Below are 25737 nucleotides of genomic sequence, written 5' to 3'. Positions count from 1 at the left end.
TATAACGTGTAAAATTAGATAAAATCTTGTTCGTAAAATGTACAAATTATCATGAAATTGAAGTGAATTCCTCTTTTACGGTTTAAAACCAAGAGAAATAGGTGGCGTTGTAACACAACTTGGTTCGTAAGCCTATGAATTGTCGGCTGTGTCGTGTCGTGTCGATTCGATGTGGAGACAGTTGCGCCTCTATTTGTTATCGTGTATTATTACAGGCCCGATTTCCAGTTTTCCACGTTAGAGATTTACATTTCGACACCCATTACACAACTGACGTCGGTTCAGAGCCGTCCGGTTAGATCGGTAAAATAAAAAATACTGAAACCGAATAATTATTATTAGTGTGTCTGTATCGTCACCAAACTACAGCGAGGTTGGAACTCGAGGTGGTGAAAGCTAAACAAAAATGGCAAATATTGAAGTTACCGTCAAAACCCTCGATTCGCGTAATCATAAATTCACAGTTTCAGAGGAGGTAAGACCATTAAAAGAAACGACTCGTGAGTTTTAGATAGGGGAAACTAACTGGATTTCTGTTTTGCAGCTCACAGTCAAGGAACTTAAAGAACACATTGCTGGGGATGTAGGAACACCAGCAGAGACTCAGCGTTTGATTTACTGTGGCAGAGTTCTTCAAGATGACAAAAAGCTCAGTGAATATGGTAAATTGAAAATACTCTTTCCTAGCTCAAAACAAATGATTGGCATGTAAATGTTTTTGTGTTTTACAGACCTGAGTGGAAAAGTCATTCACTTGGTCCAGAGAGCACCTCCAACAGTTGGTAATCCTCCTTCAGGACCACCAAGAACTCAAGGATCTAGACCAGGAAACATTCACTACCACCTAGACAGAGGGTTTCAAAATGGTGCCAATCATTCATTTGGTAAATTTCTCATCATTATTAAAAGTAGAAATCTCAATAACAATGTTTACGATCAAATGAAGGTTCAGTACCAGCTCCAGCCGGAAGTAGTTCTCTGTTGCGTTTGAATACAGCCAGACACATGCTGGAGGATGCCTCACAGAGTTTGGGAAGGATCAGTTCAGTTCCCAGCACTGGTTCACTCTTTACAATGGATAATACTGCTGAGGGACCCTACTCATCCATACAAATGGTTCAAGCACAGGCTGCCACTGCTATAGCTGCTGCATTTTCAACTGTTCAATCCTTGGGGTAATGACAAACCTCCAAACTAAAAAACTAAAAATGTTAGTTACGTTTCTTTTTATCAGGGCAAACAATATTGCCGTGTTGCAAGGACCTAATGGATCACCAGCAGTTCAAGGATCGTTTGGTTTTCGGGTGCAAGGGCCTCAACCAAATAATCCACCAGAGAGTGGCAGTGGCGCGAGCGAACGCGTAAGTCCTACAGCTCCGACTTCAACAACACCCCCTTCAACAACTCCTCCTTCAACCACCCCATCTGCAACTCCTTCGTCGGCTCCTTCGTCAGCTCCGTCGTCAGCTGCAGCTCCTCCTGGTGACCAACAACCTCGACAACAGCAAATTCGAAATCCTCGAGTGTCTGTCTTTGCCGATGTCATCGAAGATATGGAACGGATCCAGCAGGATCTTCGCCCTCATTTGACAACCGTCCGTCAGCTCCTCAGAGATGATCCCGTATTGGACAGCACATCACCTGAATACCGGCAAGCACAACACACCTACAACCAGGTTCAGTAAAATCATATTATATTTTCCTTTCCATGTTTTTCAATTGATTTTTGATCCAAAAGGTAGCCGAAGGATTGCACTTTTTGGCCCACGCTTTTCACGCCATGAGCGATTTAATGGTTGACTTTGGAACTCCCCCTCCTCGTGAAGTCCGTGCTAGACCCTACGTCTACCAACAAGTTCTTTCATCGACCATACCCATTCACGCTTCAATCAGCGTCGAGACTACACATACCCACCGAGCTCCTCAGACACAGGCTAACCCAGCAGCTCCTGAGGCCGCTACAGCTCCTCAACCGCAACCAGCGCAAGCTCCTCCGCGATTGCCCACAAGAATATCTCCTCATGAGTTCATCCGACACGTTACCCGCCCACCCACTGCAGCTACTGCTGCCAATCCATCAGTTCCTCCAACTACAAATCCGACATTTCATGGTTGGCGGGCTGCTGGAACGACCGGAACGGGTGTAGCTAATGCATCGGCGCAGAATCCCCCAGCTCCAAGAGCCTCAGTCCAAATGCTGCACCCTGAAATGCTGGTCAGGGGAGGACCGCACCCGTTTGGACGTTTGCCTTTAGCCATGGCGAGTCAAGGAGGCTGGACCCCTGTCAATTTAGGTGGTCAAATGCATCCAATGTCGCTCTTTATGGAAGTTCGCTCGAACAACAATCAACAGGAAGATCAACAAGCGTCTCGTGGGCAATCACCAACATCTTTGGGCGAATTTGACGACTTTTTACCGTGTCATTCTCGACATGTTACCCGCTCGTCTTCATCCAGACCCGACACTGAGCGAGCCAGACCACGCCCAGTGGTTGTCACTTCCACGTCGGCGGCACAAGCTTTTCCCGGTCTCAATCAAACCCGTCCACCAGGCCCTGGAAATCAACCGACAGCCGTTCCGGCCTCCGTCGACGAATTTATGAACGAAATGTTTCGTCAGGTAATTGCGGCATTGAAAATTGCGAGAGGAAAACATTGATAATGATTGGTCATTAAATGGAAATTCAGGTGACGGCCAATAGCGGTGTACTATCAGGCGGGGTAGTAGCAGGTGGAACGAGTGGTGGAGATGGATCCAGCAGCCCTAATCCAGTGTTAACCAACGCCTTGTTTAGTAGTTTGCTCCAGGGAGTCATGCAAGAAGTTGCGGGTGTGGTGAGTGGCCATCAGTCGCCCAACACGGTGGCCCATTTCTTACGCAACATTCCTGATTTCACTTACACGGCCGGCGAGTCGTTCCTCTTTGACCTCTTTATGACTATGGTGAAATTTACCTTGACGATGATGAAACGATCCATTCAAAAACTAACAGCTGACCTTTATTTTTTGACTAAAAAGGCGGATCACATGACATTCCGTGATTTGATGGCCCTATTTTACGGAATGCCGGAGGCTTTGAACCAGATGAGAGATCATTTGAGGAATTTCGCTCGTCAACGAGTCTTACCTTCCGGTGGTGACTTTTCAGACCCTTCCGTCCGACAGGGCATCATGACACTGGTCAATCAAGCCATGCCCTTACTCCAGAGTGCTGCCGTAGGACACGATTATTATTATTACATTTTTCATTTCAAGTATTGACTAAATTGTCTGGTTTTAGGCCGAGGCCAGCATTCGTCCCGATGTGGATTTCGTCGCTACCATGGCCCAATTCATCCAGCAGTGTCTTCACGAAGTCATCCAGTTAATTGGAATGCCAGGTATTATTGAACTTGTACTTGACGTTGATAGCTGATTGACTTTTCTGTTTTGTTTAAGGTGAAAATCCGAATTTCGGCCAACTGATGATGGATAAAATCCGCCGGACTTTAATACTCGCTGCAGCTTTAGCCCTCAATTGTTTCACCGATGGTTCCACTAGTCTTGAACGCGTTTTCCTATCTCAGTTGGTAGGATATTAAATGAATTATTATAATGAATTGAGGCGCTAATTGTTTTGTTATTAAAATGTAGCGTGGAGTATCGGATGGAGTTCATCCAGCAGTCCAAGAGTGGACGACAAATTCGTCGATCGAACGTCTTCGTTCACTTTTGGCTTCCGTCGATTTGGATCAACTGACGCCAACTATTGAGCCCATGGTGATGAACACGGAACGCGGAAGGACCTGGACTGCCCTTTTCAATGCAGAAGTGGAAGAGATGACCGACACAAATTCACCGGCCGCAGCGACCGTCGTTGCTCCCGAGTCTGTTCCCCCAGTGGCTACTGGATCGACGGCACCAGTTGAAGAAGAACCGATGGATGTGGTAGAAGAGAAGACGGAAGAAGCAGCATCCGCACCAGTTTCTGCACAGCCCGCAAGACTTAGTCGACTAGAGAAACTCCGCCAAGATGTTCGTCAAAAGGAATCCAGCCAAGTGAAACCTCCAGAGCCGGTCATTGACGTCGTCATGGGCTCTCAGTCGTGGCACAACGAAGTCCCACGGGTCAGAATTTTTAGAAATCGTTTTTCATTCCACCCAAATTTTTAATTAATTTTGTTTTTAAATACAATTTTCTGACAGGAATGGGTACCGGTGATTGCCCGTGATATCCAACGTCAAAATCGAGCTCCGCCAAATGTGCCGCTCAGTGACGCCTACCTGGCCGGAATTCCCAATAAGCGACGCAAGTTGGCCGAAGGCAATCGACCCAACACAAATCCTCAGTTGCTCCTCCAGGGTAATTAATTCATTCATCATATTTTATACAACGTTTGTAAAACCCTTTTTTTTTTTAATTTCTGAAATGTTAGAAACGATGGAACGCGCCCTGCGTTCTGCCAACGTCTCGTCGGCCGCCGTTGGTGAAGTAACGAATGTGGCCACTGCCAATGTCGAAGTGGGCAGCGCCCTTTTGCCGGAAATCCGCCGTTTGGGCAACGCCAGGCTGGACACGGACGCCGATTTCGATGCCGAACGTTTCCCTAACGCAGAGCGATACTTTCACGGAAACACTTAAAGAGTAAATAATAATAATAATAATAATAAAACAAAAACAACAAAGAATCGCCTCCACCCTGCCCTATTCTCTACCCCCATATAATTAATTAATCGGCCATTTTTCATGTTTTTTTTTCCCTTCTTCTTCTTCTATTGAGTCGCCATGTGTTTTTCATTTGTTCAAATTCGATGTAGGTGGAGTGGGCGATTTCGATCCTAATTGACTTCGATCGAATCATCATCATCTGATATAAAAAAAAGTAATAACTTTTCTTCATTTTTTTCCCTCTCATTGTTTATCCGTTTGTTTTCCGCCCATCAGCTTTTTGATTTAGTGGTTCCCTCTTCCTAAATTTTGTTTTTCTTGTAAAAGATAAAAATCAACCAAATGTTGGAAAGTTGTGCGAGTGTCATCAATATTTTGATTTCCCTACATTTTCCCGTCAATGGCCATCAACAAACTTTTTTTCCCCTTTTCGCTTGATGGCATACCCACCATAAACAAAGACAATTTTCTTTGCAATTTGGATTGTTTTTTTTTTTGTCTGCCTAACACGGAAATTGATAGATGATTGATTGAATAAAGATTTCTTTTTTTGTTTAGCTATTTTTCACCACTAGGTGGCGCTGATTATTTCATTTTGAAACTAAATGTTCTTCAAAAAAAAACTAGGATTGAAGAAAACTCAACACACACAATTTGGTTTTCCCTTTTGACATGTAGGAGGAATGGCTTTGATTAAAGAAGAGAGACACCGGCAGGGTTTGTTGACACACTTGACTTTGGGAGGTCATGACGGAAGTGATGGAAAAGAAGGTCTTCCCAGCAGCATCGGCAAAAGTCATCAAAGGCGATCGATTCATGGCCGATTGATATCGTTTGATGGAGGGAAAGATTTCTCTAACTTTTAATTGAATTTCCTATGGAAAAACCTTGGGATGTCTTGGATGACTCCCGTATGTTATTCATTATTGAATTCATGTGCTCCATCCGAAAGGGATCAGTTTTCTTCAGTTCCGGCCAAGGTTATGATTTTTTTTCGATAGAAAATTCGGAAATGTCGAAAATAGCTTGAGAATGTGCAGCAGCTAAAAAGCGGCAAGAGGACAGCGACCTCGACGGATTCCGCCAGTGTAGAAAGTGTTTTAAAAAACCCCATACACCCACACACACATGACAGTAGTAGTACAACAATAATAACAAATTCGTAAAAAAAAGGGAAAGAAAACTTTCTATCCGCTTAGCGCTTTCCACCACGATGCAGCAACTTCCAGGGAATTCACACACAATTGCATTGGTAAACAACTTTTGCTACTGTTGTCTAAAAAGAGCTATAGAGAGAAATCTTCCGGGTATTATTTTTCATGTCATTTACGGCCTTCATTTCGATTTATGTTGTTTTGATCAACTGCTGGTTGTATTTTATAGGGAGATGATAATTCGTTTCAACTTTTTTGTTTGTTATTAGATGATGATTGTGGTCGGGAGTCCTTGAGAGCAGCAGCGTCTACTCTTTTTCAATTATCGAAATTCATTCGGAATGATGTAGAAATGTAAGTGAATTTGGTCGATGATTGGGACAATCAAGGCCACATCTGCATCGAATTAAAGCCAAGTTTTTTTTAAATATCTTAATTGAATTAAGAGTTATGACGTTTTTCATTTAAAATCTTAACTGGTTCGTGTGTGTGTGTATGGGGATGGTAGACAACGATAGTCGGAATGGGAGAAGTAGGTCGGACGATGGGTGTTGTGTAAAAATTGTTTGATTACCGCAGATCGTCGAAACGAGTTTCGTGCATATAGAGTCGAGTACAATAAGCTCGGCAATGTGTAGAGTTGTGTGGGGGGGGGGGACGGCCATGTCTCTTTGCTGACAGCCACCAGCCGAGAGAGTGCGTTCACCTGCTGCCGCTCGAATGAAAATCCGGTTGCGTGAAAAAATAACACGGGAGAAGAGAAAGAACGCGTGGGGGATAGCAGACGATAAAAAAAAGAGAGAGAAACCTGAATCTTCAAAGTCGTGAAACGAGCGTTCAGAACGCCATTTGGAGCAGCAACAAACTGGAAACGCCAATTTGGAATAGTGAACTTTGTTCCATTAACCTAGACGCACAAAGTTCATTAAAAGGAAATTTATTGTTCGCCATTAGAATAAACATTTCCTTCGCTTCAGAGACGAATTTCTGCTCGATCAAATTCTTTCATTCTTGGTTGACCTGGTTGCTGGATGGCCAATGATTTGCCAAAAAATTGAAATAATAATAATTGAGTGTGTGTCCTAGAAAAAAAAAATGATTCAACGTATACGAATTCTTTAGTGTCCCGTTGATGCCCATAAATGTGTCTGCTGAGAAAAAAACTGGACAGACCGGAATTGAACAATGGAGGTCGGCGGCCATGATTTTTATTCAGTTGTCTGCCAAGAGAACAAATTCATCATGAATACCTTTTACCGACTAGTAGTAGAGTTACTCCCCTTTAGAGTTTCGCCATATTTAAAGGGCAACTGAAAAAGAAACAGCTGACTGCATCCAACACGTCGGTGTGTACACAGGAGAAAGTGGGTTAGCAGGACGTTCAACTCTTTGCCGTGCAGTGTCGGCGCGGGATGAAAAAAACTAGTCATGGCCGTGCGCCATTTTCGGTTTTGTTTTGTTTCTTTTCTCTTTTTTCTTTCTTCGACTTCATTGCCGAATCACGGTGTGTGCATATATACAGCCAGCAATGAATCACGCCTATAGCCAAAAAGAACTTGTGTTAGACGTCCTTTTTTATTTTTGAGGTCGGGGATTTAATTTTTCTCGTCGTCGTGTGTGTCAATTTCGTCATAGCCGAAATTTTGTGTTTCGGTATTTTTTCTCTTCCAGTCGGGAAAGTCAACCGACGTCGAGGCGTCTCTCGTCGATCGATGCCGTGACGTCATTTTTAGACGTCGGGGTCGTCTACCTCTGCGTATTAAACTTTCCTTCTCTTTATTCTTTTCCATTATGTACATGCACTACACCAAACTACGCACAAGTGCACGCACGAAATCTGGATTACTACGCAGAATCTAAACAAAATGGCCGTCGTTTTAAAAAATAAATTTAAACATTAGAAATAAACAATGTTGAATTTTAGCACGACATTTTGTTCTCATTTCTCAAATTATTTTTTAAAAATAAAAATTTAAATATAAAAGTATTCGGCCGCTAGGTGGTGTCGCGGGTTCTTTCCGGTTCGGAACCCGCGTGTTCTTTTTTTATTTCTCCTCCTCTTTTTTTGGGAGGGGGGGGGGATCAGTGGGGTCGATTGAGAGGGAGGGTGGGGGGGAGAGTAGAGCAAAGGCAAAATAGAAACTAGAGGCAAACCCGAACGAGAGGTCGTTGCACTCTGCTGTGTGTGTGTTCTGTTCTGTTCGTCTGTACCGGCCCCCGGTTGTTAAAAAAAACAATACATTCAACTATCAATCGAATACAATTCGATTGAATCAAAAACTACCAAATTATTCTGGGGGAATGTCCAAGTGAAATTTCGTGTTACCAAAGTAATTGCAAACTTTTGACGAGTGTTGGATGTGTCGCTAGGGGCAACCTGAATACAATTTTTGTCCGAAATTCCTTGATCCCTAGTGCTGCAAGTGCACACACAGTGGTTGATCGAATGTGTGAAAAGTAATTTGAGAGAGGCTCCACAGCCATTATTTGGGAAACTTAAAAGATAGAAAACCGTTAGATTTCTATTCTGGAGAGACTTTGTGACGCCATGAAAGAAAAACCAAATTGTTAAAACAACAACCAAGGTCGTGATGATGAATCGAGTCTCATTTGATCAGTGGGGCAGAGTCGTGCAGAGGCTCACGGTGCTTTGACCTTGACGCGATACTAGCGCCACCACCACCATTTTCTTTCTTTTTCCTCCGTTCTAAATTCGTTTCTTTTTCGTCCAATTCACCAGAAGAAAAAGAGAATATCTCACATTGAGAAGAGATATGTGCACTACTACTCTCTCTCAGCTGTTTCCAAGGGTGAGTCTCTGCTGTGTGTGTGTGTCTATTCGTTTTTCTTCCTCCGACCGACAAACACGTGAATAAAAGAAAAAAAAAAGATTAGACGAGACGAGAATATTATCGGCGCATGCGTTGGCACTCAGTCGCTCGTCGTCTGCCACCGTGTTCACAGTTCAAGTTCTTCTTGATCGAGTGTGGTGTTTCGTTTGATTCATTCAACTATTTGAACCGTAGAATTTTTGGTTATTAAACCAGTGTGGTTTGTCTATCATTTTGCCAGTGTGTGTCCAGTGCGAAATAATTGAATTGGAGATTTCGACAATAACAACGTGTGTGGTTGTGTTTTTTAATTATTTGAAATTCAACACTTCGTGGAATTGGTCATGGTCGGCCGCCATTATTACGTAAGTGTGGACATCTTTTCGTTTTTCTTTTTAATAAATTGTCGATGGAATTTTTAAGGTTTTTTTCTCGTCCCGAGAGAGATTGTTGTGTGTTTTCGTAAAACATTCACGAAAGTCAGTGCCATCTAGTGGCGACCCAATTGACGGTCGCTGACTTTTTAGCCTCCTCCCGCACGCAACCCACTCACACCACCCTCAATCTCCACACAAACGTTTCTTTAGATATTATTTTTTTTTTCGTGACGGCCTCAAACCTGATTATTTAAAAATTAATTTTTCTTTTTTTAAATTTTCTGTCTGGATTGAAATTTATCGAAACTCTTTCTCGATCACGAACGAATTTTTTTCGTGATTCCTTTTTTCAATGTTTTTCGGTTGTGTGTGGCCTATTGAAGTCGACATTGAATGGGAAAAAAAAGAGGCGTGAATAGGCGCCTTATAGGTGGTAGAGTTAAAACAAAAAAAGGTTTTTTTTTGGGGTTTTCTGGGGTGGTGGGTGGGGCTTAGAGTGTCAGCGACCCCTGATGGAGAAACGAGGCCAGTGGGGGGAATCGGCTGAGAGAGAGAGAGAACGGGGCTTTTGACCGCGGGACTCCCGACACACACACACACACTTTCTCTTTCGTTTTGATGCCGACGCGAGATGGCAGAGTTTCTGTGTGTGTGTGTCTGCTATTCTATGCACACATACCTACGTAGTAGTAGAGTAGAGTAGACTCACATGGCTGGCGCATACCCTGGACTAACGGGACTAAATAAAATAAAAAACCGTTTCTTCTTTCTTTGTGTGCCCGCACGACGGTGACGTCACCGTCGTGCGGCGCGTGCACTCGGCCTATCAACGCGCCTCAATTTTGGAATGTTTCATTCAAACACATTTTTATTTGAATCGAACCATTTTTGGCGCACCAAATTTTTTTTTTGCCAGCGCGGGAAATTTGAATTTCGTATTAGTAAAATTTGGTATAGGGGAACCTTGTGCTGATTAGCGGGCAATAGCCCCCCCCCCCCCTTGTGTGTCATGATCCAAAGAAGAGAGCGGAGAGAGAAAAAAGAAACGAATAATATGGTGGCCTCGGCCGTGATAAAGGTCATCGCCGACCGTCCGACCGACCGACTCCCGTCAACTAGAAAACGGTGGTTCAACCCGGTGTGTGTGTGTGTGTACGAGTTGCCAATTGAGGTCGAGGTGGCAGCACCTTCACCTTGGTTTCCCCCCTCCCAACTGCTCCTATAGCTCCTACCTCCTATTTGCGGGAGGGAACAAAAGGGGTGAATGCTCCTTGCCAATGCAACTTGGATATTTTACGAATAATGGAGCAGCACACAGCTGCAGTGTGTGGAGAGAGACTTTCACCGACCTCAATTTTTTCTCGGGCGGTTTAGTTGTGATTTTTTCGTACGCTGAAACGAGTTGAGGGACGACGGCCACCACCACCAGGGGCTGGGCCGCCGAAAGTAGGAGGACAACACGTGCCGCCCGCTGCTGCTGCTGCATGTCCATTTTTCTTTTTTGGCGCCGTCCAGCGTTGCCAGTTGAGGGGAAATATTTTTTATATCTAAAGGAGGGATGACCGTGAGCGTGAGAGTGAGCGTTCGCCCTTCGGCAGTAGGACGCCGAGGCAATGAACGCTCGGGTGGGTGGGAAGGCCAATGACCGACCCTCCTCTTTTTTTTGGCTTCTCCTTGTGTGTACAGCGGGACTGAGCCAGCCGAGAGGAGGAGAAGGCGAAAAAGGAGGTCAGCGGGACACTTTCCATCGGCTCACGCAAAAATTACAAAATGAACGAGAAAAAGAGAAACGGGAACGCCGCCGCCATTTCTTTTATAAGAAGAAGGTGGAAGATTAAAATCGTCAGCAGACGACCGACAGGAAATCAATCGAATTATTAGTTTTTATTATTTGTTCATGAATATTTTTTTATTTTATTTTATAAATAAAACGTGTCAAGTAGGCCACCTGTTTTTATGACCAACAGGGTCACGCCCAACTCGCCAAGGTTATTGGCTGACCTTGTTTGGCTTGTCCCGTTTTCTCTCCAAAGGGTCAAACTTCACCCCAAAAACATTTTTTGGTCATTTTAAAATTTTTGTTATTTTTTAGAATTTTCATTTTTATTATTTTACCTGCCGCATTTCTTCTTTTAGAGTCCGAGGTCAAGGTAGTACAAAAACCCAATCGCACACAATTTTCTTCTTCTTCCAACCGAAATCAAATTTCCAGGGCCGGCCTTGTGATGGACGACCTGGAAAATCAAATAAAAATTTGTGCTGTCAACGACCTCATCGAATTTTTATTTGATTTTGATGAAAAAGAAAGTCTTATCTTGATTATATTGAACCGCTTTCTCTAGCGCCAACTCATCGAAAAATAACAACATTCAAAGTCTCTCTCTGTGGTGCGCGCGGGATTATTCCATTAAAAGAACAACAACAACAACTTTCCTCGGCCGTACAAGACCGTGAAAGTTTTTCACCGTTTCAGGGCCTGATGAGCAACGGCAAGTCAATGATCTCCCGACGATTTCTTTATTCGAAGAAAGAAAAATGTTTTTAAATAAAACAAAATCAAAAGAACTTGTGCTCGTTAAACGGGATCTATAGAAAGGAGAGACTCACCAACGTCCCTCACCCACTGATTCCCCTCCTTTTAGCCCATAGCCCACAGCACCACGACACACACGGATAATAACGGCTCTTTTTCGGGGTACCTGTACAATCCCCATCCTTCTCTCCCATAACGGGATCGTACGGTATGTGTGTCTGTGTGCATGCTGCCCCTATAATAGCTTACTGTACATTTTCGGGTGGGGTGGCCAAAGATTTTTTTTTTCTAAAAATTGTATTTGATTAAGAAATGGAATTTCCGCTTCACCTGATTTTTCGGATCTCGAAATTTTTCTTAATTTCATCAATTTAATTGAAATTTATTTTTGGCTAAAAATTTCAATTTTTGTACCTTAATTTTTTTGGAGAGAAAGATTGATTGATTGATTTCGTAACTCAAATGAGACGTGAGGGACGTCTGCGTGTGTGTGTGTGTCACGTGACCTACATTTTCACCGCAGAGTTCGTAGACCCCGGTCGGAGTGGGTTGGAAAGTGGCGCCGCCGCTGGGGCGGACGCTACGACGATTTTACGTCAATTTTTTCCCATCCGAAATAAATTTTGTTTTTGTTAAAATACGAAAAAAAAAGTGAAAAACCACCGAAAAAGAAAAAGAAGAATTTATTTTGATATTATTAGAGAGCGCCGTGGGGAGAAGAGAAAAGAATAATCCAATTTGTTTTGTAGTGCGATTTATTTTTCTTCATTTTTATTTTTTCGGGTAGTATTTTATTATTTTTCCCTTTCGGGTGGTGGTGGGGGGAAGGTGTACGATCTTGAAAGGAGCTCACCCGCCCCTTCTCTCTCTCTCATCGGAGGGAGAAATGAAATAAAAATGGATGGAAAAATCCAGGAGAGAGAGAGAGAGAGAGGGGAGGGACCATTTGGTGGCGGGACGGACGGACGGACGGGCGGGTTTTCTCTTCCATTTTCAAAGTCATTGATGCTCGAGACTCGTAGTCGACTCAGTCGTTGTCCTACATTCAAACTGTTCGGGTCACAAATCATCATCAAACGCGCAACAGTTTTATTTTCTCTCTATACAACACACAAACGAGTTTTAAATAACATTTCATTCGGTTCGACTATTTTTGTGGGTTTCGGTGCTCAACAGTGTCAAGTGAATTCAATTAAGGATAATGAATACAATTCGCCGTTGGTAGAGAGCCACTCGACAGTTTTATAAATCGTTTACCACAACAATCAACGTTCAGTTATTTGTACCTCGATGGTGATTTAAAGTGGATGCCAATCTACAGGTAAAACTTGCGTCACGATTATCCAAAAATGAACTTTTGTACGTACCAAACACATTTTTTGGGAGGAGGTAATATTTATTTATCCGGGTCGACTTTGGATATTTAAAAAGAACGGAAAATGATGTCACGTGAACTTTGAACCCGAAATCAACAGGTGCTATTGTAATGTAATAAAATATAGGTCTCTCCCCTATACACCGTAAGATAACGAAATCTTCTTTTATCATATCACATTTAGTAGATTTAGGGCGGACGTGATTTCGAGATGTGAACGAAACAGTCAAGAAAGAAAAACAAAAAACTAAATTTCGTTCAATGCCTTTTCGGCTGTGCCACTTCTGTCAGGGTCGGGGTGAAAGCCCTCGTTCGTGTTCGATTTCACCTGTGTGGGTTTTTGTCGAAGAGATACGCCGGGTAAATGACTTGTAGGATAGCGAAAAAACAAAACACACAAAATGGGAAAAAGGGAGCGGGAGTGGGTGGTGGGTGGTGGTAAAAAAGAGAGGGGCGGGATTCTATGGCGAATAGAGAGAGAGAGAAGGAGAGAGATCGGATAGAGAGAGAGCACAAATAGAATGGTGCTGATGATGCAATGACCGTTAAGTGTGTCAAACCCCACCCCACTTTTAACCGCCCACCCACCCACTGAGACTCGCTGTGTATGTGTGTCTGCACGCAAAAGAATTTGACTTGCAACTTCTTCTTTTGATTTGACCGAAATTCTTACGGCTTCTTCCAATTTGTTTCTTTTCTCATGTCGTCGTCGGTGATGATCCTGGAATGATCCACCTCACTCTGCACGTTAATCATCATCCGCCAAAACAGGAGCAGACATTATGACGGTGACGGTGGTGCTCTCTAGTGATTCCGGTGGAAAGATGAGCTTGTTCCAGGACCTGAAGCTCAAACGAAGAAAAGTCGATTCACGATGCAGTAGCGACGGTACATCCCCAACACAACACAACAAATGGATGTGAAAATTCACGTTAATCAATTTCATCGTTTATCCAAACAGGTGAAAGTCTGATGGAGACGGGCAGTTCGGCGTCGCCCGACTGTAGCGCGGCCACTCCGCCCAGGAGCGGCGAGGAAGGCTGCGGAAGTACCAGCGGCAATCACGTTGGCGGAGCCGCAGACGAGGAAAATCCGCCCAGCAACAGCAGCGCGGCGGGAGAACAACAGCAACAACATCCGTCGGATGAGAATGGCGGAACGGCGACGGCCAGCATCACGGTCGTCTGCAATGGCCGGATTATTAAACAAGAAGAAGATGAAGACGAAGATGACGGAGTTGAAGAAGATGAAGAGGATGAATCACCGGAAAGATCCTCCCAGGCATCCGCATCCAGCGCCAGCGACGGCGGATTCATCTCCTCACCTGGACTCTCTCGCGGAAGGTAAACGCATCCGCCATCTAGCGGTCAAATTTATAAGTTATTAACCAACAACTTTTTCTTATCCAACAAAGTCGGTCGACGCCGGATTCCCTGGGCGCCGACGACCACCTCCAGCTGCGACTATGCGAGGATTCCGGAACGGGTTCCGCTTTGATGATTGTTGTCAAGCAGGAAGCGATGGAAGAGGAGGAAGAAGAGATGGAGCGACAGCAGCAGCCACAGAAACGAGTGCGGAATCGAGACGAGGTGGACGAGACGATAAACGAGGCCGTCAAATTGTCAAAGGCCAAAGCGACGACGGGCTCATCATTCCACGATGAAGATCCGCACCGGACGCGGATCAAGGAGCCGGCAGCCGAAAGTTTCGGTTCCAAAGGATCAACTTCCACCACCGCTTCCGCCGGAAGAATGGATCTTTCCGCTCATTCACCAGCGGCGATCGTCAAGACGGAAAGTCGACAACACAGTCCGTCGTCGGCCACTTCGGTCAGCAGTTCCGAACACAACGGCATCCGCTCATGGTCCAACCAATCCTCGCCCAACGGCCATACGACGACAAACAACAACAACCACATGAGCAAACCAATCCGGCCGGAAATCATTTTCAGCCATCGGAGAGCCTCGACCTGCACCACGGTCGTCCACGGTGCCGTTCCGATGGATTCGTCGCCCAACGGCGGATCCAGGACGTCGCCTTCCCTTGCGCCTGGCTCCTCGCCGGATCACCATCACCACAACGGAAGCAGCAATAAACCGCAGTCCAATCATTCGGCGGCCGGAACGAATCCCCGAGTGCCATCGGTGATCCTGGGCCAGTCTGGCGGAGTGAAGACGATGGTGTGGACCGGCCATTGGGCGGATCAGCAGCAGCCGACGCCATCCAGGCCGCGATCGGTGCCCAACGGATCGGAAGTTCAACAACCTCCTCCTCCTTTGATGATGGCCGTTCACCAGAACCGTCCAGGCAGCGTCAAGCAAATGAATAGCAACAACATGCAAGATGCCGCCAGCATCCGGTTGTCCATTGACGGATTGCTCAGTTTGGCCCAGTCATCGTCCGATCGACGTCACGGCGTCGTATCCAGGTCATCTCCTCCGCAGGTAAAATTCAGAAATTAAATTTCCCCTGGCCAAAATTCAATTTGATTTTAAATTATTTGAATTTGGAACGATCCAGCAGGCCAACAGTCCGAGCAGCAGCACCGTGAGCCCAACGGAGAGGCCGAGTGTGGTCAACATCCAGCGATTGAGTCCAACCTCATCATTATCATCCACATCTTCTTCGTCTTCTTCTTCTTCGAATGGCGTGGCCGCTGGATCATCGACTCCTCCGCATTTTGCCACTCCGCTCCGGGTTCAGACGCCCACCACGTCGACGCCGTGCTCCTCCTCTTCCTCGTCGCTGTCGGCGTCGTCGTCCTCATCATCACGGCATCACCACCAGGGATCCGGTTCTCCTCCGGCCTTGGGTCTACTGACGGTGGCCAGGAACCATCACCATCCGCCAGGCGGATATCCTTTTCCGGACACGCCTCCGTCGATGGATCGGGCCACCAACGGTCACTTTATGTCATCCGCACGGTTAGCTGAGAGTACTGGCGGACACCACCAAGGGCTTCCGCCTTCCATCTCGCGTCCGCCAGCTCTCCACCTCTCGTCGCGATCCACCAATTCGTCGTCTTCTTCATCCTCCTCCTCTTCTTCCTCGTCGTCTTCTTCTTCCTCGCCTCCCATTTCTGCGGCTTCCAGCGCCATGGCTCCTCCCACTTCATCCAGCCAGCCTCTCTCGATGGAGCGGCTGTGGGAAAACGCCGAGCGATCCGCCGCTGCCATCAAGCAACAACAACAGCAGCAACAGCAGAGGCCAGATTCCCAAGCGTTGGATTATTCCGTCTGTTCCGGCCGGTCGTCCATCATCGTCAGCTCCAACAATGTCCACCACAACAACAGCAATCACCTTCACAGCAACGGTCACCATGACAACGGCACTCATAATCACCCGACATCGGCCATCCATCAGCTTCCGTCGTCCATCGTGACGACCATCAACGGCGGAGGTCGCCCGTCCGCCGTCAACGGCAGCAACAGCCACAGCGACGGCAACCGGATGGAGGAGGACGATGAAGACACGCCCATGATTTGCATGATCTGCGAGGACAAAGCCACTGGACTCCATTACGGAATCATCACCTGTGAAGGGTAAGAAACAAACAAATGAATTGGACACAATTCCGGATGATCAGATGATTGAATTGTTTTTGGTTTTATTTGGACAGGTGCAAAGGCTTTTTCAAGCGGACGGTGCAGAATAAGCGGGTGTACACTTGCGTGGCGGAAGGCAATTGCGAGATCACAAAGGCCCAGCGGAATCGGTGCCAGTATTGCCGTTTCCAAAAGTGCCTCGCCCAGGGCATGGTCCTGGCCGCCGTCAGGGAGGACAGGATGCCCGGCGGAAGGAATTCCGGCGCTGTTTACAACCTCTACAAGGTCAAATACCGGAAGCACAAGAAGAACAACAATAAAAGTCCGCCGGGAACCACCGCCACCAACGGTGGTGTGACGGCCGTTTCGGCCGCAGCCGCCGCACTGGGCGTCAAGGCCGTTCTCGAAGCCAATGCCATTGCCAACGGCAAAATCCAGCAACAACAGCAACAACAACAGCAGGTGATGAGCACTAACGGAATTCATCGAAAGTCCCCGCCCGGCATTGCCGTCATGGATCAACAACACCATCAGCAACAACAACAACAACAGCAGCTCCAGCAGCTTCACCACCACGGGATGATGGGCGGATCGGGCCAGCAGCAGCAGCAACAACAACAAGTGCCACGGATCGCCAACGGCAACATTCTCAAGACGGCGCTGACGAATCCGAGCGAGGTGCTCCATTTGAGGCGACGATTGGAAAGCGCCGTCACGTCCAGCCGGGACGCCATCAGTATGCCTTACGAGACGGCCATGCCCACCATTTGCACGCTCATTTATTGTGATGAGTTTGAAGATATTGCCACCTTGAAGGTAAATTTTCAATTTCCAATAATTCAATTTTGCTCTTTTACAACATTTTTTTGGTCATTTTCAGTTGGACGAGTTGCTGGACACGAAAGCCGAGCTGTCGGACAAACTCTGCCAAATCGGCGACTCGATAGTCTACAAGCTGGTGCAGTGGACCAAACGTCTTCCGTTCTACTCTGAGCTGCCCGTCGAGGTGCACACGCGATTGCTGACGCACAAATGGCACGAGCTACTGGTGCTGACCACTTCGGCCTATCAGGCCATCCACGGGCCGCGCAAGACGTGGTCAGGACCAGAACCCACTGAACACGATTTCGTCCAGCAGGTAAAGTCGCACAAACTTTTCAATTTCAAGTCGGAAATTATCTAATAAAATGAAATTTGATTTGAATATTTTAGGTATCGGCCAACCTAGTCACCCTTCAAACATGTTTAGCCGCCATGATGGGTCGACCCTTGACCCTGGACCAGTTGAGACAGGACGTGGGACTCATGGTGGAGCGCATCACTCACGTCACGATGATGCTCCAAAGGAGCCAATTGCGGATGGAGGAGTATGTCTGTCTCAAAGTCATTGCCATGCTCAGCCAACGTAAGTTGACCTTTCCGGCTTCAAATCATTTAAAACGGAATCGATAATCAATGAGCTCATTCCGTCCCGACAGCTAAAGGTAGCGGCAGCGTCGAACTGGAAGCCATTCAAGAACGATACATGCAGTGTCTGCAGAGCTATGTCGAACACAACTATCCACAATCGCCTGGGCGATTTTCTGATCTCCTCACACGTTTACCTGAGGTACTGACACGTTCACGTTTCTCTCTTTTTAAATTGAATCAACGGGAATTCATTTTTTTTCAACTTTTATAACGTCTAGGTCCAATCGGCTGCTACCTTGCTGCTGGAGAGTAAAATGTTTTACGTTCCTTTCCTGCTGAATTCGGCCATTCACAGATAGCCGCTATTTTTTAAAAAAAGAAAAAACATCGTCCTCAAACAAGTTTATTCGTCGTCGTCTTGATTGTTATCTTCGTCGTCCGTTCTCTCCCTTGTCGTCCTTTTGCCACCTTCCTCCGCATTGTTTCAATTCAAAACAATTTGTTGTGCTTAAAAGACCAATGCATCCAAAATCTCTCTCTCCTCTCACAGGGCCCACCCACCCGGAAGAAAAACTAAATTACGGAATGATAGGTATATATATCAATTCTTCTTCTTCTTTTTCTGGCCGCGTGAGAAATTGTGTCTACCTGCCTGCGAGTGACTGTCAGTGTGTGCGTGCGTGTGTGGAATTCTAATTCTAATCTCTCGATCCAGTTTTGAAACGTCAACAAATTTTGTACAACAAACAAAACAAAAACAAAAAAGAAGAAAATTTAGCCAAAAGAGAAGAAAGGTGCGTCCGAATTCCAAAATTTGGATGCATCTTTATAATATAAATAAATAAGCATATTTTTCTGGTTTACCCCCGTTAAACTGGACACCGACACTGAACGAAAAGAAAGAAGAAATAGTTGAAATTCTTTGGTTTTTTGTTTTCACCTCCTCTATCCCTCCGCCATGTTTTTTGTTTAAAAATTTAATTCGGGCTTATCAGAGTTTGTTGTTTTTTCCCCCTATTCTTGCTCTAATGAATTAACCATGTAGGAACCACGTGTGACCACACAGCTAAAGCTAAGAGAAAATGTGAGGATTTTATAAATTCAAATGTCTGTGCGTTTGTGTGTGATTGTGTGGCCCTGCTGAAAGCGTCCCCCCACAAAAAATTTTGATTTCAAAATTTCGCGGGCTAAAATTTTTAAATGTCAGAATTTTTTTTTTTCAATTTATTTTGGTTGGTTTGAATGATTTTTGATATATTCTATACATATTCTATACATAGGAAAAGCATAAGAGTGAGAGTAAAGAAACACAAGTTTTCCTATTTTACAATTGTTTGTGTGTGTGTCACAGTCTGGGGCTCTGGGCATCCTCTCAAAGAGTTCAAATTCAATTTTGAAGAATGGCCTACTCTTGAAAAGAGTTTTTTTTTTAAAGACAAAATTTTATTATTATTATTTTTTATTCTTTTGTTTTATTTTTCTAAAGAAAAAAAGAAATGAGTTTAAATGTATTTTCGTTTGTTTATCTTTTATTTTTTCAAAATGTTGTGTGTCATTTGTTTTGTGCAACTGCCAGTGTTTGACATTCGACACGAAACAAATGAGAAACGCGAGTCGCATGTCCAGCAGAAAAAATAATAATTTCCTTTCTGTTTTTCGGCGATTTGCGTGATGTAATATGCCGTTGTGGTCGGTTCCCATGTGGTGAGCAAAGAAAAACGTGGAGAGTGGTTGAAAGAAAAACTGCCTAAAATTCTGTTCTTTTTCCTCCCCGTGTTTCACGAGAACGAATGTTGTCCCCCAGACTCTCCCGCCGTTCATTTCTATCTTCGTGTCCCGCTGACTTGTCTTTTCTTCTCCCCCCTCATGATCTTCACTTTCTCTCTCCCCCCCTCCAACATTCTTTTACAGTAAACAAAAACAAAAAAAAACCCAATCAAATAAAAAAGAATTGTATCCATTCTTGTAAGCGAATGTATGTGTCAAGTGATGTGTGTGTACAGTGGTGATTTACACGTTTTGATCAGCTGGACAAGAAAAAGAAAAAAGACATGTCAAAAATGAATCCTAAGTTCTCGGTCTCTGGCAAACCTATCTGCACTTGCTGTTGTGTGGTTTCCTAGCCTTGTATTCGCGTCAAGCAAATAAATAACAAACCCATGTGTTTTTTTTTGGTCTAACTTCTGTTTTTTCTTTTTCAGGTCATTTTCAACATTGCAATTTCAGTGAGACTTTTTATTTTATTGATTTGTAAAAAATGAACTCAATCAACGCTAGAGATTTTAAAAAAAAGGACAGAAGGTGGGAGAGAGACAGAGAAAAGTGGAGGAATAGGAAGGCCAGCAAATTAAGCTGACCGAATCAATTAAGTCACCCAAAAATCCCCTGGAAAAACAAAAGAATCCTTGGAAGAGAACAGGGACGTGACACGGTGGTGGTGGTGGAGGAGGGCACGTTGGTCTTTTCCATTCGTGGCACAAATGAGTGTAAGAGACCGAGAGCAGCAAGTTTATAGTTGATGAAAGAAAAAAAAAATTAATTTTTGAAAAATCCGAGAATGTGAGCACGCGAAAAAAACAAAATGTTCCAGTTTTTGAATTTGTTTGTCGTCTGATGATTTAATGGCTTTCCGTTGCAGGAACTACAGGATCCGTTTCTGCCGGTTTTTCCACCGTTTCCAGTGATGGTGTCACGGCATTTTGTTCTTCTTCGGCGACTTGAGTGTCGGTCGTCTGTGCTGGAACGGGATTGTCTTCTATCACCTGCTCGCAGAAATGGCATTATTAGTATTTTTATCATAAAACATGTGTCAACTATATTACCTTATCAGGACTGAAAAATCTCGGTTGTTTAGCGTCGGGACTGTGTTCACTGTCGTCTTCTTCATCTCCATCAACTGCTTTCTCCAGTGGTCGTTTCTTATCACTGACTGGCGTCTCCAACGTTTCGCTCAGCGCTGCTGCTGCTGGTGGTTGACTCACCTCCGGAGCTAACGTCATTTCACTTTCTTGTGGTTGTACTTCGACTATTCGCTCATCTGCGGTCGTTTCTTCTTTCGTAACGAGTTTCGGAGGTGCCGATTCCTCTTCTTCCATGTCGACTGGTTTCTCTTCAGAGGCCACGCTCTCGACATCGATGCTCTTGGCACTGTCCTCTTCACTGGGCGTTGCTTCCTCTTCCTTTACTACGGCTTTCTCGGATTCACTAGTAGACGACCCTGTTGCATCTTCGGGCATCTGGACGGTGGGAGTCTCCTCGCTGGTCACGACAGCCGGTGTCACTGGCGACTCGACAAGTGCAGGAGAGACCGTTTCTGCTTCTGTTGTTGGCAACGGCTTGGCTTCTTCTTGATCGACAGCACCATTTGTAGTTTCTCTTGCCTCGCCTTGGTCTTGTGGTTCTGCTGTGCCAGATGCCTTGATCAATACCGGCTCTTTTCGTGCCGGCTTATCCTCGTCTTCGGTGTCTGAAATGCCAGAGTCAGCTGGGAACGAACGAACGAATGAAAGAAAGCAAATTAGGCATCTCTCTAAGTAGAACTAATCAAATAGAAAATCTCGTTGCTGGTATCTCACCATCTGAAACTGATGCAGTATCTGAGGCAGCCGAAACCGGTCTAGAGTCGTTCTTGGCAGCGAAGGTAGCAAGTGGTCGACTGGAACCCACATTTATGTCAACAACGCCGTTAACTAACGTTTGAGAAGAAGATACTGATTCGGAACGTTTCCTGGAGAGAATACAAAAATAGGAGAAATAAGAGTCAATACTTGTTGAATATTAAGCAAGACTGAAATCACCTTTGCTCTGGGTCTACTGTGGTAACAACTAAAAGGTTCTTCTCTATGCCTCGCATGAACTTGTCTGTTCTCTTGTAGTGCTTCCTCGGGGCACACAAGAGTTCACACAATCTCTGTATTGTGAAAGGGGCACTGCAGAAACCCAAATGATGTTGTAAATAAGTGTTTTGTAATGTATTGCATCATTGCAACTTACCAGGTGAAGCTGTCAAATTGTTGGAGAATTTTATCTTTCACTATCTCAAAATTAAAAGGTTCCACATTTGGGCAGGGGGGCAAGTTCTCTGTTGGACATACTTCTTTAAAATTGGCGATGACTAATTCCAGCTTGTGCCGGAGGACACCTCTGATCTTGAGCCAGGGGAAGAGTGTTTCACCAGTCTTTGCCAGGTGATTGATGTACTCTTCTAAATTTTTTGGAATTTCCGGGGTCTTTTGCTTATCATAGTCTGGAAAAAATATTAAAGTAAAGTACAAGTTAGCTTGGACAGCATTAAAAAAAAACTTATCTCCCTGATATCTTTACAGAAATCAAGCTTGATCATGAGAAACTCATCGGAAGGACGTGACCGCGATACATTCGCGTCCTTGGCCCAAGAAGTGTCTCGTGATTTGTTCGCCCGTTTCAAGACGAGCATTTCTACAAAGTATTGAATGTAGAAACAGATGCCAACTTACCATTTAATTCATCTAATATACTTTCAATGTTTTCCATGTTTCAATCAGCCCGGACAACCCTTTGTTTATCACCCCCGCACCAAACTGTCGACAAAAAAGAGCGAGTGTCTACACACGCAACCTTGTTGGCTGTCTACCGCTAGATGTCTCTACTCTTATTATTTGAATAAAATGACTGGGCGGAGCTTAATGACGAAACAAGTATACATCTCCAACGACTTTCTCAATCAATTGATGCCCTTTTTCAACTTGGATGAAATCAAACTCGATTTGGATAACCTTTCTTTTATCAAAAGGGAATCGAACAGCAGACTCATCAATATCCGGGGTTCAAATCGTAAAAGGTCGTAGAGTATTGATCATATGATGGTGGCGCCTAGGGAACGAAGCAGCGGAAATGTTGGAATAAAATCAAAATTCACCAATGATAAGAATGCATAGAGAATGTATTTCATGTTTTTAAATATATTTGTAATTGTTGTTCTTTCGAAAAAAGTCAAGGTTAGCAACGCTTTCCAATCAATCGTATATTCATTCCTCATAAAGATCCACCGCTAGAGGCGCTGTCTCACAAGAAGGTAAGCCCCAATCCAATTTTTTTTAATAATTTCAAGCCTTCAAGGGCTACCAAATTAATATTATTGAAATAAAACTATGCTGAAAGAATAGTTAATTGTCACAATCTATAGTTGTGACACATATAAAGATTATTTTGTATGGCTTCATCAAGGACAGTTAAGATCTCCGCACTACCGTTATCTAGTTCGAGGGGGATGGTGGGTGGAGCCTAGCGTTGGCCTTCGGACGCTGCATACTGCATACATAGAAACGCTTCGGATTTGGGAGAGCTCTGTCGACGGGTTTTAGTAGAGGGCTAGAGCACAGACAGCCATCTTGGAAAAAGTGTTTTTGGTGAAGCACCCCAAAATTGTGTGCGGGACTTGGAGAACATCTATAGGAATTTATCGGTTGTCATCTGTCGTTTCGCTTCCGTTGTATCATCAGTTTTTGTTGTACATCTTCATATTCCAATGGCCGAAACAGATAAACTCAACATTGACAGCATTATAGCCCGACTTTTGGAAGGTAAATAATTCTAAACTATGGCCCCTCAAAATTAGTTTGGCGACTCGTCTTGGCATCCTTGACAGTCGATTGTTTCGTCTTTAAATTGTTTGACCAATGCTGGAAAATTGTCTTTTTGACGTTTATGATGGTAGTTGGTTGATTATCTTTGTTTATGGTGACGGAAACACTTACGTCAAGCTAAAGCTGTATTGGAATTCTCCATGACTAGTTTCGGCCAATGTTAAACAACAAGCCTTTTAAGATTTCGATTCTATTCCTTTGTTATTTCATTAGTTCGTGGCTCCAGACCCGGGAAAAATGTCCAGTTAACAGAGAATGAGATCAGAGGCCTGTGCTTGAAGTCTAGGGAGATTTTCCTTTCGCAGCCCATCTTGCTGGAGCTGGAAGCTCCACTCAAAATCTGTGGAGATATCCACGGTCAGTACTATGATTTGCTGCGTTTGTTTGAGTATGGAGGCTTCCCACCAGAGTCCAACTACCTCTTCCTGGGTGATTACGTCGATCGAGGGAAGCAATCTCTCGAAACTATCTGTCTGTTGCTGGCCTACAAGATTAAGTACCCAGAGAATTTCTTCCTGCTAAGAGGCAACCACGAGTGTGCCTCTATCAACCGTATCTACGGCTTTTACGACGAGTGCAAACGGCGCTACAATATCAAGCTATGGAAGACCTTCACAGATTGTTTCAACTGCCTACCCGTGGCGGCCATTGTTGACGAGAAGATCTTTTGCTGCCACGGCGGTCTCAGTCCCGATCTCCAGAGCATGGAACAAATTCGCCGAATTATGAGGCCCACAGACGTACCCGATCAGGGTCTGCTTTGCGATCTTTTGTGGTCTGACCCTGACAAGGACACGATGGGCTGGGGTGAAAACGACCGAGGAGTCAGCTTTACTTTTGGTGCGGAAGTTGTTGCTAAATTCCTTCATAAACACGACATGGATTTGATCTGCAGAGCTCATCAGGTAACCATTTTTTGTTACTTTTCTTTTCACTCGATTGCCAAACCGTCATTGGGGTCGATGTCACGTTTTCTGATGAAACGTGTCTAGATTGCAATATTGTGTGTGTGCAGTGAAGCACGTGACAACTCACGCCAAACTTTCAATCCAAAAGAGTAACGTTCACGCATCTTAATTAACCATTGTTAAAATTCGCTCTTTTATCAGGTTGTTGAAGACGGATACGAGTTTTTCGCAAAACGTCAGCTCGTGACCCTCTTTTCGGCACCCAATTATTGTGGCGAGTTCGACAATGCCGGAGCTATGATGTCAGTCGATGAAACGCTGATGTGCTCTTTCCAGATTCTCAAGGTAACGTTAAGCAAGCACGTACACTCATATCCGTTACATTGACACTTACATCACTTTTTCTTTTGACGTGTTTACAGCCAGCCGATAAGAAGAAATTTCCGTACGGAGGCTTGAACACCGGCCGACCCATGACGCCCCCACGAGGTGGACCGCAGGCCAAACAAAATAAAGGAAAAAATAAATAAATCTACTACCCGCATCCCTTTATGTCCGTCTGACAGACGGGCAATGTTTGACTAGCGTTTAGGAACAAAAAGAAGCAAAAAAAAAGAAAAGAAATCGAGGTCTTGAATTGGATGTTTCACCGACGAATTGTTATCATGAACCTCCAAATTACACACAAAAGTAAAACAAAAAAAAAATTACACAAGTTATTTTAAGCGTTGCAATCGGATGGCTTCGTGCGAATGCTGTATCGAAATAAAAAAAAGGGGGGCAGAAGAGGATCAAGGGATCGTCGATGGGGGGAGGGAATTGTATTACTAAAAAAAAGAAAGGATTGGTTCTACCAATTGTACCTTTTGATTTCATTCTTGTGTTTTTTTTTCTTTCATTCTCCCTTTTAATCTTATCACAAGTGACGAACTGTAAAGCGACGACGATGTAGTTAAACTTCCCTCCTGGTCCTGAAAAATAGCCGAGTTCGAATTTTCTTTCTTCGAACCCCCCAAACCCCACCATTTGTCATGTGTCTGTTGTGTATTTAAGAAAAAAAAAAGTCCTGAAATATCTCCCACGTCTTTTTGTTTTTTTCTCTCCGACCCCCTTTACCATTTACTCTTCCTCCAAGGAGTTAGCACTCGGGCGATATACACACAAAATATGTTCTCCATATTGATTCTGTCCATCTTATTTTGATCCCGTCATTACAATAAATGAACAGAAATGTGCAACCAAAATGACAATCTTATTTATTCAAGTGATGTCTAACCTAGAATCAAGTTTGGTTCACCCCGGAATGAATCTTCTGTCAAGTGTTTCGAATGT

General features: G+C 44.5%; 4 protein-coding genes across 10 annotated transcripts; 3 read left to right on the top strand and 1 right to left on the bottom strand.

Annotated features, from left to right (window-relative positions):
* The first annotated feature begins 140 nt into the window (after nt 1–140).
* LOC124196680 (large proline-rich protein BAG6-like) lies at nt 141–5205 on the top strand. Of its 2 annotated transcripts, XM_046591839.1 has the most exons (14): nt 141–475; nt 545–662; nt 732–884; nt 947–1175; nt 1235–1676; nt 1739–2620; nt 2689–2943; nt 3019–3216; nt 3281–3380; nt 3439–3569; nt 3634–4107; nt 4186–4342; nt 4416–4624; nt 4798–5205. In XM_046591839.1, the coding sequence occupies exons 1-13, from the start codon at nt 407–409 to the stop codon at nt 4619–4621; spliced, it is 3414 nt and encodes a 1137-aa protein (XP_046447795.1). In that variant the 5' UTR covers nt 141–406; the 3' UTR covers nt 4622–4624; nt 4798–5205. The 2 variants fall into 2 exon arrangements, with proteins under 2 accessions (XP_046447795.1, XP_046447794.1); XM_046591838.1 differs by having other exon boundaries at nt 142–475; nt 4416–5205.
* Nucleotides 5206–7950: 2745 nt separating this feature from the next.
* LOC124196679 (serine-rich adhesin for platelets-like) lies at nt 7951–20156 on the top strand. 5 transcript variants are annotated; one of them, XR_006875792.1, is made up of 11 exons: nt 7951–8998; nt 13690–13806; nt 13880–14261; nt 14333–15362; nt 15439–16460; nt 16538–17279; nt 17344–17601; nt 17676–17868; nt 17942–18072; nt 18152–19577; nt 20075–20156. XR_006875792.1 is itself a non-coding variant. In XM_046591837.1 (10 exons), the coding sequence occupies exons 2-10, from the start codon at nt 13701–13703 to the stop codon at nt 18230–18232; spliced, it is 3942 nt and encodes a 1313-aa protein (XP_046447793.1). In that variant the 5' UTR covers nt 7951–8998; nt 13690–13700; the 3' UTR covers nt 18233–20053. The 5 variants fall into 5 exon arrangements, 4 of the variants coding, with proteins under 4 accessions (XP_046447793.1, XP_046447791.1, XP_046447790.1 ...); XM_046591837.1 differs by lacking the exon at nt 20075–20156 and having other exon boundaries at nt 15442–16460; nt 18152–20053; XM_046591835.1 differs by lacking the exon at nt 20075–20156 and having other exon boundaries at nt 18152–20053.
* LOC124196685 (serine/threonine-protein phosphatase 4 regulatory subunit 2-like) lies at nt 19604–22504 on the bottom strand. 2 transcript variants are annotated; one of them, XM_046591852.1, is made up of 6 exons: nt 22349–22504; nt 21867–22119; nt 21671–21802; nt 21449–21600; nt 20696–21357; nt 19604–20638 (listed from the first exon to the last, which is right to left on the bottom strand). In XM_046591852.1, exons 1-6 carry the CDS (start codon nt 22383–22385, stop codon nt 20492–20494), a joined length of 1383 nt encoding a protein of 460 aa, XP_046447808.1. In that variant the 5' UTR covers nt 22386–22504; the 3' UTR covers nt 19604–20491. The 2 variants fall into 2 exon arrangements, with proteins under 2 accessions (XP_046447808.1, XP_046447809.1); XM_046591853.1 differs by having other exon boundaries at nt 19604–20635.
* Nucleotides 22505–22886: 382 nt separating this feature from the next.
* LOC124196690 (serine/threonine-protein phosphatase alpha-2 isoform) lies at nt 22887–25649 on the top strand. Its single transcript, XM_046591858.1, has 5 exons — nt 22887–22926; nt 23084–23434; nt 23711–24402; nt 24607–24750; nt 24828–25649. The coding sequence occupies exons 2-5, from the start codon at nt 23380–23382 to the stop codon at nt 24933–24935; spliced, it is 999 nt and encodes a 332-aa protein (XP_046447814.1). The 5' UTR covers nt 22887–22926; nt 23084–23379; the 3' UTR covers nt 24936–25649.
* The last annotated feature ends 88 nt before the right edge of the window (nt 25650–25737 follow it).

The sequence above is a fragment of the Daphnia pulex genome, chromosome 7 (assembly GCF_021134715.1).
Source record: "Daphnia pulex isolate KAP4 chromosome 7, ASM2113471v1".
NCBI classification, from domain to species: domain Eukaryota; kingdom Metazoa; phylum Arthropoda; class Branchiopoda; order Diplostraca; family Daphniidae; genus Daphnia; species Daphnia pulex.
The sequence above is the reverse complement of the archived record's forward strand: the minus strand, read 5'-3'. Positions and strand labels throughout refer to the sequence as shown.

What these genes read in the sequence shown, in the direction of transcription:
- LOC124196690 (XM_046591858.1), top strand. Translation starts at nt 23,380, where the DNA reads ATGGCCGAAACAGATAAACTCAACATTGACAGCATTATAGCCCGACTT. An exon ending in TATAGCCCGACTTTTGGAAG is followed by an intron (nt 23,435 to 23,710) that starts GTAAATAATTCT and finishes TTATTTCATTAG; the next exon opens with TTCGTGGCTCCAGACCCGGG. An exon ending in GCTCTTTCCAGATTCTCAAG is followed by an intron (nt 24,751 to 24,827) that starts GTAACGTTAAGC and finishes ACGTGTTTACAG; the next exon opens with CCAGCCGATAAGAAGAAATT.
- LOC124196685 (XM_046591852.1), bottom strand. Translation starts at nt 22,385, where the DNA reads ATGGAAAACATTGAAAGTATATTAGATGAATTAAATG. An exon ending in ACAGTAGACCCAGAGCAAAG is followed by an intron (nt 21,601 to 21,670) that starts GTGATTTCAGTC and finishes TATTCTCTCCAG; the next exon opens with GAAACGTTCCGAATCAGTAT. An exon ending in TACTGCATCAGTTTCAGATG is followed by an intron (nt 21,358 to 21,448) that starts GTGAGATACCAG and finishes GTTCGTTCCCAG; the next exon opens with CTGACTCTGGCATTTCAGAC.
- LOC124196679 (XM_046591835.1), top strand. Translation starts at nt 13,701, where the DNA reads ATGACGGTGACGGTGGTGCTCTCTAGTGATTCCGGTGGAAAGATGAGC. An exon ending in TTCACGATGCAGTAGCGACG is followed by an intron (nt 13,807 to 13,879) that starts GTACATCCCCAA and finishes TTATCCAAACAG; the next exon opens with GTGAAAGTCTGATGGAGACG. An exon ending in AAGATATTGCCACCTTGAAG is followed by an intron (nt 17,280 to 17,343) that starts GTAAATTTTCAA and finishes GGTCATTTTCAG; the next exon opens with TTGGACGAGTTGCTGGACAC.
- LOC124196680 (XM_046591839.1), top strand. Translation starts at nt 407, where the DNA reads ATGGCAAATATTGAAGTTACCGTCAAAACCCTCGATTCGCGTAATCAT. An exon ending in CCTTACTCCAGAGTGCTGCC is followed by an intron (nt 3,217 to 3,280) that starts GTAGGACACGAT and finishes GTCTGGTTTTAG; the next exon opens with GCCGAGGCCAGCATTCGTCC. An exon ending in CCAGTTAATTGGAATGCCAG is followed by an intron (nt 3,381 to 3,438) that starts GTATTATTGAAC and finishes GTTTTGTTTAAG; the next exon opens with GTGAAAATCCGAATTTCGGC.